The sequence below is a fragment of the Lepidochelys kempii genome, chromosome 9, assembly GCF_965140265.1.
Source record: "Lepidochelys kempii isolate rLepKem1 chromosome 9, rLepKem1.hap2, whole genome shotgun sequence".
NCBI classification, from domain to species: domain Eukaryota; kingdom Metazoa; phylum Chordata; order Testudines; family Cheloniidae; genus Lepidochelys; species Lepidochelys kempii.
Window position 1 is genome coordinate 78,907,546 of NC_133264.1, and position 13,055 is coordinate 78,920,600.

The 13,055-nt window shown below is 43.6% G+C and overlaps 1 protein-coding gene across 5 annotated transcripts in view; it reads left to right on the top strand.

Annotated features, from left to right (window-relative positions):
• Positions 1 to 13,055, top strand: part of OPHN1 (oligophrenin 1) — a 123,221-nt gene that overhangs the window by 49,025 nt on the left and 61,141 nt on the right. For all 5 annotated transcript variants that reach the window (XM_073360994.1, XM_073360996.1, XM_073360992.1 and 2 more), the window contains 2 exons: positions 623 to 718; positions 7,562 to 7,623. In XM_073360994.1, the coding sequence (XP_073217095.1) occupies positions 623 to 718; positions 7,562 to 7,623 (158 nt within the window). The remainder of the gene's footprint in view (positions 1 to 622; positions 719 to 7,561; positions 7,624 to 13,055) is intronic.

Consider the following 13,055-nt stretch of genomic DNA (forward strand, 5'->3'; position numbering starts at 1 on the left):
CGTCCTGGATGACAAATTTGGCTCCTAGTATGAGCAAATCCTCAGCTGATGTAAATCAGAATAACTCCACTGATTTGAATACAGCTACACTGATCTACACTAGCTGAAGATCTGACCTGTAATGTTCAACTTACATTTTATTTATTTACAGGGGAAGGAGAGAAAAGGTCCAACGTGCCATCCACAAATGGCTAACCTCTCTTGGTCCCCATAAACAATATTCATAGTGTCAAATTCTCTGGGTGTATCCCAGAATGGTGAACAGTATATTTGAGATTGCACGTTTCCGCAGATGAAAACTATTCCTACACTCATCACCAGGATATTTGGACACATATGATCAATTGCTTGTGGAATTTGTTGCATCTGCCAATACTGCAGGTGTGCTTTCAGAGACCCTTTGAAAGTGTTTTCCCTAATATCAGCACATAAAATACACATTTATCTTTTTTATTTTTCAAGAGAGCGCGAAATCCATGGAGTGCACAGAGATCAGTTCTGTTTTTTTTTTTTAACCCCTCCGCTATAAATCTCCTCTTCCAACGTTTATTTCCTAAAACTTTACTCACCACCCCATGTATCAATTACATAAATATTCAACCTTCACTTCTTCTTTTTCCAGGTTACTCTTATGCCGTGCAGAAATTCTCTCAGACTCTACAGTCCTTTCAGTTTGACTTTATTGGGGACACACTAACTGATGACGAGATTAATATTGGTAAGTGCTTTTCCTTTCAATGTACATTTGCAGCTACTTAGAAAAGTTTATCTCCTCTTTACTGTGAGGCTGCATAGTAGAGTCCAGCACTGATAACCGTGTTCTGGTCCTTACACAGAACCAGGAGCCATGTTTCTAAGATGCCATTTGGTTCATAGTGCGTGGGTCTCTTATAGTTGCAGTCAAAAATGTAGTTTAGAGCACATCTAATAAGTCTTCAAGCATTAATGTTTAGAATCTGACTCACAGTGCTGTAGGTTAATTTTGACCTGATAGCTTTTACAGCTCTAATCCTCCTCCTTATTGCCAAAGATTGGAAATGAATTGCAGTAATCCAGAGTGAGGCTCTCCATTACAGTAAGTACCCTATAGGTGACTTCTTTGGAGTGTTATTGCATGTTGTCTTACCCCCGCTCTTTACCTGGCCCAGATAGTGTGACTCAGAGCACATGGCTGTGCGTGTTCTGAACCAGGCTAACAGTACTTCTCAATCTAAACTTGTTGTAGTTTGAAATGCTATGTGCAATCCCCATGGTGACCTAGAATCAGCACCAGCCTGTGACCCCTTGGGAAGAAAATTAACATGCTCCATTACATTGAAAAAGACGCCCAATGTGCCTCAGAAGCTGCAGCTTCATTGTGGACAACCAGCAGCATGCAGAGCTTCCCTGGGCTCAACGCCTCCGTTTCTGGTTTGGCTTCCTTGTATTTTACTACTTTCCTGCCAACCCAGTGAATTCTTTATTTGTTAAACATTTGCCCGCTGTATCCAGGGAGCTAAAAGTAATGGACTAAACTTCCTAAAAAAGGCATTTTTAGAATTCATCTGCCCTGGGATTAACCATCACTGTTGAACTAGCAGTTTTGAAGTCTGGGAACTGTTGTTGTGGTGACATCAATATGCGAGGGCTCCGTAAAATGTGCAGGAATTCCTTAGCCGTGCTGGAAAGCTCAGCAAACTACAGGAAATAGGTTTCAGAGTCGCCGCCGTGTTAGTCTGTATTTGCAAAAAGAAAAGGAGTACTTGTGGCACCTTAGAGACTAACCAATGTATTTGAGCATAAGCTTTTGTGAGCTACAGTGATGATTTTCACATCATTCAGTGGAAAATAGGATAGCAGTGCCTAATGTGCATGAGTCATACAGGAGAACTGTTTCTGATCCCAGGGAAATATCATAGAGCCTGATCCTGCAAAATACTGAGAGCCTCCACTCCCAGTGGTGTCAAGGGCAGGGGAGGGTATTCAGCACTTGCAGGACTGGGTGCATAGAGAGGAAAATAGATAGCCTACTAATGCAGATTCAAGCCAGATTCACATTATTGTTTAACTGTGCCCGGAAGTGTGTCAGTGTCAATGTTGAGAGAGACTCTATGAGCCTGCAGCAGAGGGGGAAGGAAGGAAGGAAAGCAAAGGCTGGCTTTTTGTAAGCATTTTGGAACAGATTGTGGTTTGCCCTTCAGAATCTGATTTCCTTCAGCATAAAGCTCATAGGTGAAATCTGTTGAAAAAGAGTCAGAGTCCAACTATAATGGAAAAAGAGGTATTGAATTTCCAAACTCATGTGATGCTGGATAATGGAGAGGAAAACAGTGCATATAAATCAGCCCTACTGGGAACGGAAGGATCTGAGGCAAAGAGCAATCCAAGAAGCAAGAGTCTCTTTCCTGTTAATCCAAAAGAAATTTCCAGCTCATCAGCTCAGTCTGAATGTGTAGCCTGTCTGCCCACCACTCTGGAGTGGTTATGGGGGAAAGAAAACAGAGCCTCTTCATCAGTTAGCTTGGGGATGTTTGCACTGCTGCTGCATCTGCTCAGTGGAGCACCTGTTCCATGGATAAAGAGAGCTTCAGTCTCCAGAGCTGTCAGGCTGGCACCTCTCCCCAGCACTAGGTGCCCTGTGACAGTAAAGCATTTGTTCTGGGTGGTTTGGGAGGGTGAGAAGGACTATCAAGCATTACAGATTCTGTATAAGGTGTTTGCAAACAGGTCTAAGAAGGAAGATAACAGGGTTGGATCTTGAGCCATGCAAACTTAAACAACACCAAATAGTTCTTCAGTTGTGAACCAAGGAAGTTCCCTTTTAAGGCGATCCTCTCTGATCATTCAGCATGAAGAAATGTGGTTTGTATTTCTTTTTCCTCACCAGTTCCTGCAGTCTCTCCCTGATGGGTGAGACAAAAAAAGCCTTCTTGAAAATCTCCCTTTTGTCTGAAAATGGGAACATATCATTGACATCCCAGTAGTGACTTTAATTATTCTACTATTAAAATTCATATGACATGGTGGTTTGTAATCAGTGTCATGATTCTCCCCAGGCATAGGGTCTGATAGCTCAGAGGTGTGCTGTGCAGAACGAGGGGTGGAGCATACAAATCCATAGAACATTTTTTAATCAAACTCTAGGGGAGTGTGTTTGACCTGTAAATGTGAGCAGTGTTGTATTTCTTGTGGTGGCAGACTGCAAGGCCTGTGCTCTTTACAAACTCAAGCAGATTTGGGCAAAGCTAAAATGCGTTGTTATAAAATAATGAAGTTGAATGTTTCAAATGTGACTCAGGAGAAAGACGCCTCACGGGTGTTGTCTCTTGTAGATGGAGCTTTCCCATGAGGTAGACTTAATTGCTTTTGACATGTCTTTATTACATAGCCTTGTATGACTTACGTTATTGTGTCACTGAACAACTTCAGCAATATAGAGCCAGGTTTTCACATACATATGTAGTCGAGGCAATAGGCGTAGTTCATTGGAAACCCCCCAGTGGTGTAAGCAGCTCTGTTGCTGAAAACACCACCGTAGGTGTGGAATTTTCTCAAGACACAACCCTTAATTGTCAACCTCCCATCTTAAGAGAGTGCCCCAAATGTATTGAGCACAAATTGACTCCACCCTTATTGGAAGACCCATGTCTGTTTAAATAGCAGATTGTGGTTAGTCCTTTGGTCATATGTGCTGTGTCTAAACGAGCATGGGAAACTTTCAAGAATTATTGTCACTTAAAGGTTAACTGCAAAGAAAACCAAATTAGGCTTGTACCTTTTGTTTCCCCACTTCTTATTTTATTATTTATATTCCAGCAGCATGTAGAGATCCCAGTCAGGAATTGAGGGTCCCATTGTACCAGGCACTGGGGGGCGGAGGTACTGGAAGAGTTGTTTTTTCTTGGTCCTGCTTCTTTTTATTCCTCGTTGGACACTTAGGTCATGTCTACTCTGGGAAACTCTAAGGTGACTGGTTTCAGAGTAACAGCCGTGTTAGTCTGTAGTCGCAAAAAAAAGAAAAGGAGTACTTGTGGCACCTTAGAGACTAACCCATTTATTTGAGCATAAGCTTTCGTGAGCTACAGCTCACTTCATCGGATGCGCATCCGATGAAGTGAGCTGTAGCTCACGAAAGCTTATGCTCAGATAAATGGGTTAGTCTCTAAGGTGCCACAAGTACTCCTTTTCTTTCTAAGGTGACTGGGGAAGTAATGAAATTACAGCTTTACCAGATACTATTAATATGATTAATTTTTAGTGAGGCTGTTTTGAGACTGGAGCACAGCCAACCACGTGTGTTCAAAAATCAGGAGTCAGGCCCCACAGAATCATGAGATTTTTGAAGTAACACATGTTGTGGGTTTTATTTGCTTTTTGTTTTGTTTTGTTTTGACCTTTTTAGGGTTCATGTTTTCCACCTTTTCTCCCAAATCTAAGATCTGAAAATTTACTTTTTTTAAATGAAAGCTGAGATTCTCCTGCATTCATGTGCCTCTAAGAACTGGGGCTTCAAAATATCACCTATTATGAGACTGAAAATAAAAGCAGGAGAACTGGCATCACTTACAGGAAGTTAACAAAAACCCTATTAACTGCACTACCTAATGAACATTTGGGAGAAAGGATGTCTTTGCTGAAGATTCAGAAAACCTTGTAGCTAGGGAATGAGAGCTCACACACAGACATCACTGGAATCCTCAAGAAGTTCTCCAGCAAAACTGGGGAGGACCTGACTTGAAATTCTTAAATAACTTAGGAGGGAGGGAAAATGGCAAACAAATCAGTAAAAAGACCAACAACAACAAAACTTTTCAATCCTTCTTTACATGCCATAAAGCAGCAAAAAGGGTACAAATCTCATTTTAAAAATCATTTGCAGGTTGCTTTTAAACAGTTTAAGTGGGCTTAGTCTTCCACTGACACATGAGTAAATTATATGGGTAACTCCAGTTACTGCCTCAGGAGATGTATGCATAAATCTTCCCTGTGCAGCAAGGGAAGAACAGCTCCTTGAGGTTTTTAGTCCCTCATGTTGTGCCCATCACTTTAGGGATTTATGGCATTTTTCTGGAGTGATGACAGCTCTGGCCCTGGCCCTCGTGCTCATTTTCCCTGAACCTAACCTCTTGGAACCTGTGGATGCTTCAGATTCCATATCGCCATCGGTGACGATGTTGACCGTTAGCACGCCTCAGTTCCTGGGCCAGTAGTAGAATATGATGACCAGCACAGCCAGCTTGAAGCGAGGTGTTTGGGAATTTAAAGTTCTCTCTTTTGTGGGGGAAACTCGGAATCACTGACTAATAACGAGAAGATGCTATTTTGATGATGACAGTGGAATTATCATATCACAAGTTGGTGGTTTTTCTTTTTCTGCCCATCTCAGCAATTGTACAGTAAATGCCACTACAATACCAAACAACCACTCATTTGTTCTGCAGTAGTTGCTACAGCTATGTTTTGTTAACAAAAGACAGGACAGAGTTCCTGAGCTACCACTATGATCGCTATGTCCCTCTGAATGGTGCATAGAGCACTTAGCCTGAAGCTAGGACAAGGACTGGATGCTGCACACATTACCTGCAAAACAAGATGCTGGTGTACAGTTCACCCTGTACACATGGATGCTTCCATTCTTCGTTATTTGGCACATTGCTGAGGATGTTCTAAGTCACTGTTAACACAGATCAGCTTTTAGAGCTGCTGTTCTTGATGCTCTCCCTTCTAGGAACTCTGACTTTTTGTTTTGTGACAAGCCAAAGTTTTTCTCAAAATTTCTTTAGTGAGTTAATTTTCCAGTCTCCTCTGCTAGGGCTAATTGGCTACATATAGCCTCTTCTGGAATTAAAGGGCTTGAACTGTAAACAAACCAGGGGTGAGTGTAAATAGAGGGCAGTAGGAATTCCTGCAGAGTTTATGGAGAAGTCCTCTCCATGGGGCTCTGTGAAGTACTCCACACCTAGCATGGTGTGCTTGACCATTTCCTGCGGGCACTAAGGCAGTGTCTGCATGTAAGATTTTTCTCAAATCCTTCCACTGTGTTGCTCTAGCACCCTAGACAAAGGAATCCAGCTGCAGGGCAGATAAGACCAAACCATCAGGATTTCAAGGCATTGGCACACAGTTCCGATTCCTTTACTTTAATCACCGTCATAATCTTCCCCAGTAGCATGGCTTGCTCCTTAGCTTTGCTGCCAAAGCGCTTCATGTGCTCCCCTGCGATGCTTTCCCTCTCCAGAAGTGCCAGATTTTTGACAAAGACTTGGGGAGAAGGCATGGAACAGATGTTCCAAAGTCATTTCTACAAGCAATTGCAGTCGTTGAAAAAGGAAGCTTGGCACCTCTGGAGCTGATCTCCAATCTCTCCACCAGGCTGTATCCCCCTCCTCAAAATGTCATGGGTCCTGACTATGCAGTGTTCATACTGCTGGCAGGGAGAGGGGTGTGTGTTACGCTGCGTAGGTTTAGGAACTGGTGGAGTGAAGTATGGCTGCCTTCTACCTGCCACTCCCCTCAATAGTAGAAATGGACATTTGAACTTTTCTCTCACTTTTCCCACCCCTTTCCCTACCTTGCATTATTTGTCTTGCTGACCTTGCTTGGTAACTTATTCCATATGTTCAGCTGCAACTGGGCATGAAATATTTCTACTTGATTTCCCTGTTCACTCTTTAGTTTCCTCGTTATTCTATAATGAACCAAATCTAACCTGCAGCAGCAGTTTTTTCAGTTCCTCTGAGACAGAGCTAATATGTTCCAATTACTTCTGTTACGTCACCTTTGTGACTTCTCACATAGAAGGAATAAACACTGTCTCTTTGCCCCAGAATGCAGATGTTAAAATGATCAGATCTGACTGCAATATGAGGATGTGGCCTCATTAGTGTTAGCCACAAGAAATGGTGGGAGATTTCACCTCCTCTTCCTCAAGGCCCAAGATTGTAGAGAGGGAGGGGAAGAGAGCTTTCTTGGACTGAATTTTCTTTCCTTTTGATTAAATAAACAAAGCTCCATGAAGGATAAACCTCCATGTTGTTCCTGCCGTAGTGGACCAGAGTCTGACAACAGGGAGAAGTGTCCTGTTGCGTCCTCCATGGCTGATGAAGGCAGTGCTTTTTGCCTCAGGCAGCATGTCAGCCAAAGGACAACACTTGTTCCACTCTTCCAGCCAACCCATGGAGCAGCATTTATGTCAGTTGTGATCACACTCTCCTACAATTGGGCAATGCTGAGAGAGTGGGTGGAGAGCCTTCAAAGTGACAAAGATGCAGTAAGATTTTCGAGCTTGTTCAAAGGCCTTCATTAAAGTTGAAGAGTAAAGGTTTCAACCTGCTACTTAAGCCTAAGAGGCAGATTTTGGGCATGGCTTTGGTGTGGACAGTTGTGAGAGAAAAGGAAAGCCTGTGTTATATAGGATCTGGAAACAGCCTGCCTAGATGGAGTGTCAGCCAATAAACCCCAGCTGTTTCTCTGGCCCTGCTTGGCGTGTTGTACTTAATGTGGCAATCAAGAGGCTAAATTCAACGCTCATCTGACCAGGATCTGCACTAATTAATTGTTTCATTTTTCTCTCTCTTTATAGCTGAATCGTTTAAGGAATTTGCAGAATTGCTCCAGGAGGTAGAACTTGAGAGATCAATGATGGTAAGGTGACCTCCGCCGAACACCTGCTGTGGGCTATAACTCACAAAGCTGCTCATAGCAAACATGTGGCTTCTTTGGTATTTTCTGTTTAACTGCAAAACTTGATTTTGTTAACAAATCCCTCCTCGGGCCCTGGAGTATGACAGTGATTATGCCTATTTGTACCCTAGGCATAAGTGTATTACACAAAAGGATTGAAATTACTGTAGCAAATCAGTGGCCAGGTAGGACCACATTATTGTCATAATGCTGCACATTTGGGCCACGCAGAAATTCATGGTAATAGTGAGGAATAGAATTTGTATCGTCCTGTTCCAAGAAAGCACTGGCTTTCACCCTTGAGCTCAAGGGGGAATCTCTCTTAGCTGTTTGAAGTATAAGGCCTATGACACAGCTGCTCTATTATCCCATTCAGTAAAGAGTAATGGTGTGTACATCTTATATAGCCAAACACAAGCTGGTTCATTACATTATATAGGGTATAGATATGACAAAGCTGTCATCAAGCAATTCCAGACATGAAGGACCTATAACCTGCTCTTGCTTTTACATGACTGTGTATCAGACCTAGATTGACAGTCTACCTATCTCAAATGCCCCTCACTGGCGTTTGATATTAAAGCAGGGCTGGAAAGTTTTTGATTTTTAATTGTTGCACATACTAAAGGCTCCAGAGGGTTGATGGAATAATAAGCTTATCTCATGGATGCTTCTCTTTTGCAATCTATTGGCAGAAATCTACCACTCTTGGGGCCTGACTCTGTACTGCATTACACCACTTTTCTGGCAATGTAACTCTACCAGAGATAGGAACAGCACCCCAATACTGCATAGTGCAGAATAAGGCTAAATGTGTCTCCAATTTATCCTGCCTGTCCTGCGGTATAGTATCAATTGAAGGTTCCCTGTTTTAGGTTCTGTGATCATGTGACTCGGTCTTCCGATTTCACAGCCCAGTCTCGGCTAGCTCAGTTGTGCTTTGACAGTTAATGGGTCTAGTTACAATGTGTAACTGCCAAACTATACTAGAAAAATAGCGAGTGACCATATATACCAAGATTCCTAATGTCTCGAGGCTATGGGCTGGGAGTGCTGAAAGGATGGTACCTGACATCTTCTGATCTGTAAAAGAGAGGTGATGGTCTCTGAGTGGGATGCCATAGTCTCCACCATTGCTACTGTGCTGAGCATTGAAAGACAAAGGAAACTGGAGGCCCTGTAGGGCTTACAAGGGATGTGGAATATCCCCCTCAAGAACTATCTTTTGACCAGCCGTACTTGAGTATTGACCTTCCCCTCTGAATGCTCCAAAGCCAACCAAGGGGTGAGAGAGAAGGAGAAACTTTTCCATTTCTACAATATAAAGGAGTTTTGGGGCAAGGAAGACGGTTCCCCTTCACTTTGCCAGCACCTGTCCCAGGTGCCAGGCAATCCTTCCACCAGCAAGATTTGGTCACTGAGCAGCCAAGGGCATATTGAAGGAACCCTAAAGGTCCGTGAAGGGTTCCTTCTTCACTCAGAAGGCAGGTTAATTTCTGATGGGGCCAGCTGGGCCATGTCTGGGAACAAACTGTTTCAAGCTCCACTTAGTCAAATAGGTTGTAAAATATGAAGTAACATACATTCCTATTTTTTCGTAAGGGAGCAGTTGTCCCCCTGTGCTCCTGCCTCTCCTGGCATGCAGCTCCAGCAGGGTGATTCACTCCATTCTGTCCCTCATTACATTGTACCCCTTTGTCTCCAGAACTCCTAGATCATTTATTGAAAGTTGGCTCCCTTTTTCACACTTATTCCAGGAAAAACATGAATGTTAGAATCAGTGGACGCCTTTCACAGCATGCCAGGAATTCACTGTTTGGCTCTGTTCCCCCGTGCCCCAATACAATGATGAAAGAACTCCTCCTATGCCATCTGGCTGAACTAAAGGGTTAGGGACATCTATACCTTAAGGGATGCCAGGACTCTGCTTTCTATGGCTCTAGAGGCTGGCAAGGGTCTGGGTAACAAGATGAGAAAGAACCAGCAATAGACTGAAAGAAGGCAACAAGAATGTTTTGCATTGCATCCCAGGTATAGCAGCCACCTTTAGCTTATGTGGGAGGATGAAGGGGTGGGATCCTGAGAACTGCGAAGACCCTATCAACCTGAAGGTTTTCAGAGGCTTAGGGTTGCCATCTGAGAAGTTTTCTTGATCTTTTTCTACCCTTGGTGCATTATTTATTAGGGCCAGCCTTTTTACAATATCCCATTTATTTTTTTAAAAAAATCTGTAAACTATATAGCACACTGCCCTCTCATACTGTATTCTGTGCTCTCAGTTACCAACTAACTGGTGTTCTGGCAAAGCTTTAACAGTTCTGGGTGTGTCTCCCTGCCTCCCCCACCTTTTGACACAGGGGACGGAGGTCCCCCTCAATGGTTAGAGTTGAGCTGGGAACAGTGACACATGGTAGAATATAATTTCCCCTCCAAAACTGCTAGAGAAGAGTCACAGAGCATGTCTGAAGAAGACATCCTTCCATGAACATAATGGATCAGGAAGTTTGAGACTCATCATGCCTTTTGTCACAGGTTCCTTCAGGATAGACATTGGTAGTAGCTTTGCTGCATGGTCACCTGCTTTCATGCTTCTTTGGATTATGCCTCATCAACAGGAATGTCCCTAATTTATTTCTTTAAGAGCACATTTTAAATCTGCTCTTCTGCCCACATGTGTTTATTGCGATCAGAGAGGCTGGATCTGGAAACTGAGTGTTTTGGGAAGTGTTACGCCAAGGATGTGACACTAGCCTTCTGCTCTTCCCACTGCCCTTTCTACGCATCTTATTTTGAGCTCCCAGCTAATGTAGTGTCTGTGGGGAGCAATTCTCACATATGTGGGCCTTCCTGGGGTGAGATCTTGGGCACAAGTTGCTGTGGGTGGCTAGGTTTGAAAAACGGTTCATTTCGGGTCTGATTCAGTTACTCCCTAGGAATGCATTCACCAACTTTCCTGTTCACTTAGAAATGTTGGCAACAGGCCATGCTCTTGGCTCAGGGATTGTGTTCACCGGTTCACATGTCCATCATATTCAGGGATCATCATTCAATGCTTCCACTGCAAAAGGAATAGTTGCTGTAATGGAAAAGCAGGGCTGGAGCAACAGCTGTGCTGAGTGGTGTTGCAGTGAGGATGACAGAGGTTTCACTTGGTACCAAACAGACTGGCCAAGAGCAGAGGCCGGGGAGAAGCCGCTGCAGAGAGATGTGCTTCCTCTACCCTGTTTCTCCTGTTAGATTGGGCAGGAATCATTATATATACAATTCCGAAGATGGAGCCAACCTGTCCTGACCCTGCAGACAGTGAGCAATCTGAGTTAAAAGGAGGTTGCAGACACCAGCATGGATGATTCATGCACCATGTTTAAAATACATATAATCTGCTTCCTGCTTTCGGTGTTTTCTTTTTCCATGAGAAAAGTAAACAAACAGCATTGCCTTCTGCAAGATGCTTCTAGTTTGTTTGCAGAGCAGCAGGCATTCCTGTCAGCCCATCCTGCGTGAGTTGTGGTCAGCAGCTAGTGCCATATGCAAGAGGTCATGTCATTATTTTTTGAGGTGCCCCATATTTTTTCAAAGACCCTGAATTAGCAAGTGTGAAAAACTAGGACACTTTTTTAGGGGGTGGTGGGGGGATAGTTGCGTATGTCAGACAAAGCCCCTAATATTGAGATGGTCATAATAATATCAGGACATCTGGACACCCTACCCTGAATTGAGGGGATTCTCCTTCCAGCCAAGGAGCCTGGGTGTCTAGCAGAGCAGTGATCAGAGAGGGGTTGTTTATTGGAAACAAAGAATCACTGAAATGTAGGGCTGGGTGGGACCTTGAGAAGTCATCAAGTCCAGTCCCCTGCATTGAGGTAGGACCAAGTAAACCTAGACCATCCCTGACCTGTGTTTGTCCTACCTGTTCTTAAACACCTCCAGTGATGAGGATTCCACAACCTCCTTTGGAAGCCTATTCCAGAGCTTAAGTAACCTTATAATTAGAATTTTTTTCAAATATCTAACCTAAACCTACTCTTTGAGTACAGTCTTTCAACCAGTTATGGACCCACCTTATAGTTATTTCCCTAGTTCACTTATAAGACTGTCATGTGGGACTGTGTCAAAACCCTTACTAAAATCAAGATAACATGTCTATTGCTTTCTCCCTATCCACTAGGCCAAGGGTCGGCAACCTTTGGCACCCGGCCCATCAGGGTAAAGCCGCTGGCGGGCCGAACCGGTTTGCTTATCTGGAGCGTCCGCAGGCATGGAGCCCCGCAGCTCCCACTGGCCGTGGTTCGCTGTTCCCGGCCAATGGGAGCTGCGGGAAGTGGCGTGGGCCGAGGGATGTGCTAGCCGCTGCTTCCCACAGCTCCCATGGACCGGGAACGGCGAACTGCAGCCAGTGGGAGCTGCGGGGCTCCATGCCTGCGGACGCTCCAGATAAACAAACCGGTCCGGCCCGCCAGCGGCTTTACCCTGACGGGCTGGGTGCCAAAGTTTGCCGACCCCTGCACTAGGCCAATAGCCCAGTTAACAAAGGAAATTAGATTGGTTTGGTGTGATTTTGTTCTTGATAAATCCATGTTGGCTATTACTAATTATCCTATTATCCTCCAGGTTCTTTCAAATTCATTGTTTAATAATTTGTTCCAGTATCTTTTCATGTATCAGAGTTAGGCTGACCGGTCTGAATTTCCTCAGGTCTTCTTTGTTCCCCTTTTTAAAGATGGAGTTCTCCCTTCTATAGACATAGTGCCAACTCCTGAGTGTGAATTATAGTAGTTGGATATCAATTCAGATCTTATTCATGGCAAAGTCCTGTTTTTGTTATAGTTTGTTTTGTGGGTTGTCTGGTACTTGGGCTAGAAAGATCCAGAAGATGTGCTGGGGCAAACCTTCCCCTTATATTAAACATATTATGTATTCCTGATTGCAACAACAGGACAATTATAACAAGGGTCCCTGCACCAAAGATCCAGTAGAATAATCTCCCAATCCTTTTACATTCAAAAGTCTGCCACTTTGATTCCTGTAATCCAATAGAAAGTGCCACACTAGAAATGGTTAGAAATTTACTCTGGAGGGTAGTAATGGATAGTTTAAGGAAGAGTGCTAACTCGCCATCCTGTGGTATTAGTAGATTTGAGGCCTGTGGAAGTCTAATAATAATACTGAACACTACTATTGTCATAGTGCTTCTTCACAGCTCCATGAGATGGGGATAATATTGACCTACATTGTATAGAGGGGAGAGAAGACACATGGGTTAAATGACTTGGTCTAAGGACATTCAGCAAGTCAATATTAGAACTGGGATTACAATTTGGTCCTTTCAGTTTGCTTCCCTACCCCATCTCTCTAGTATAACACAAATATGTGCCGTGTAACAAAGCTGTTTT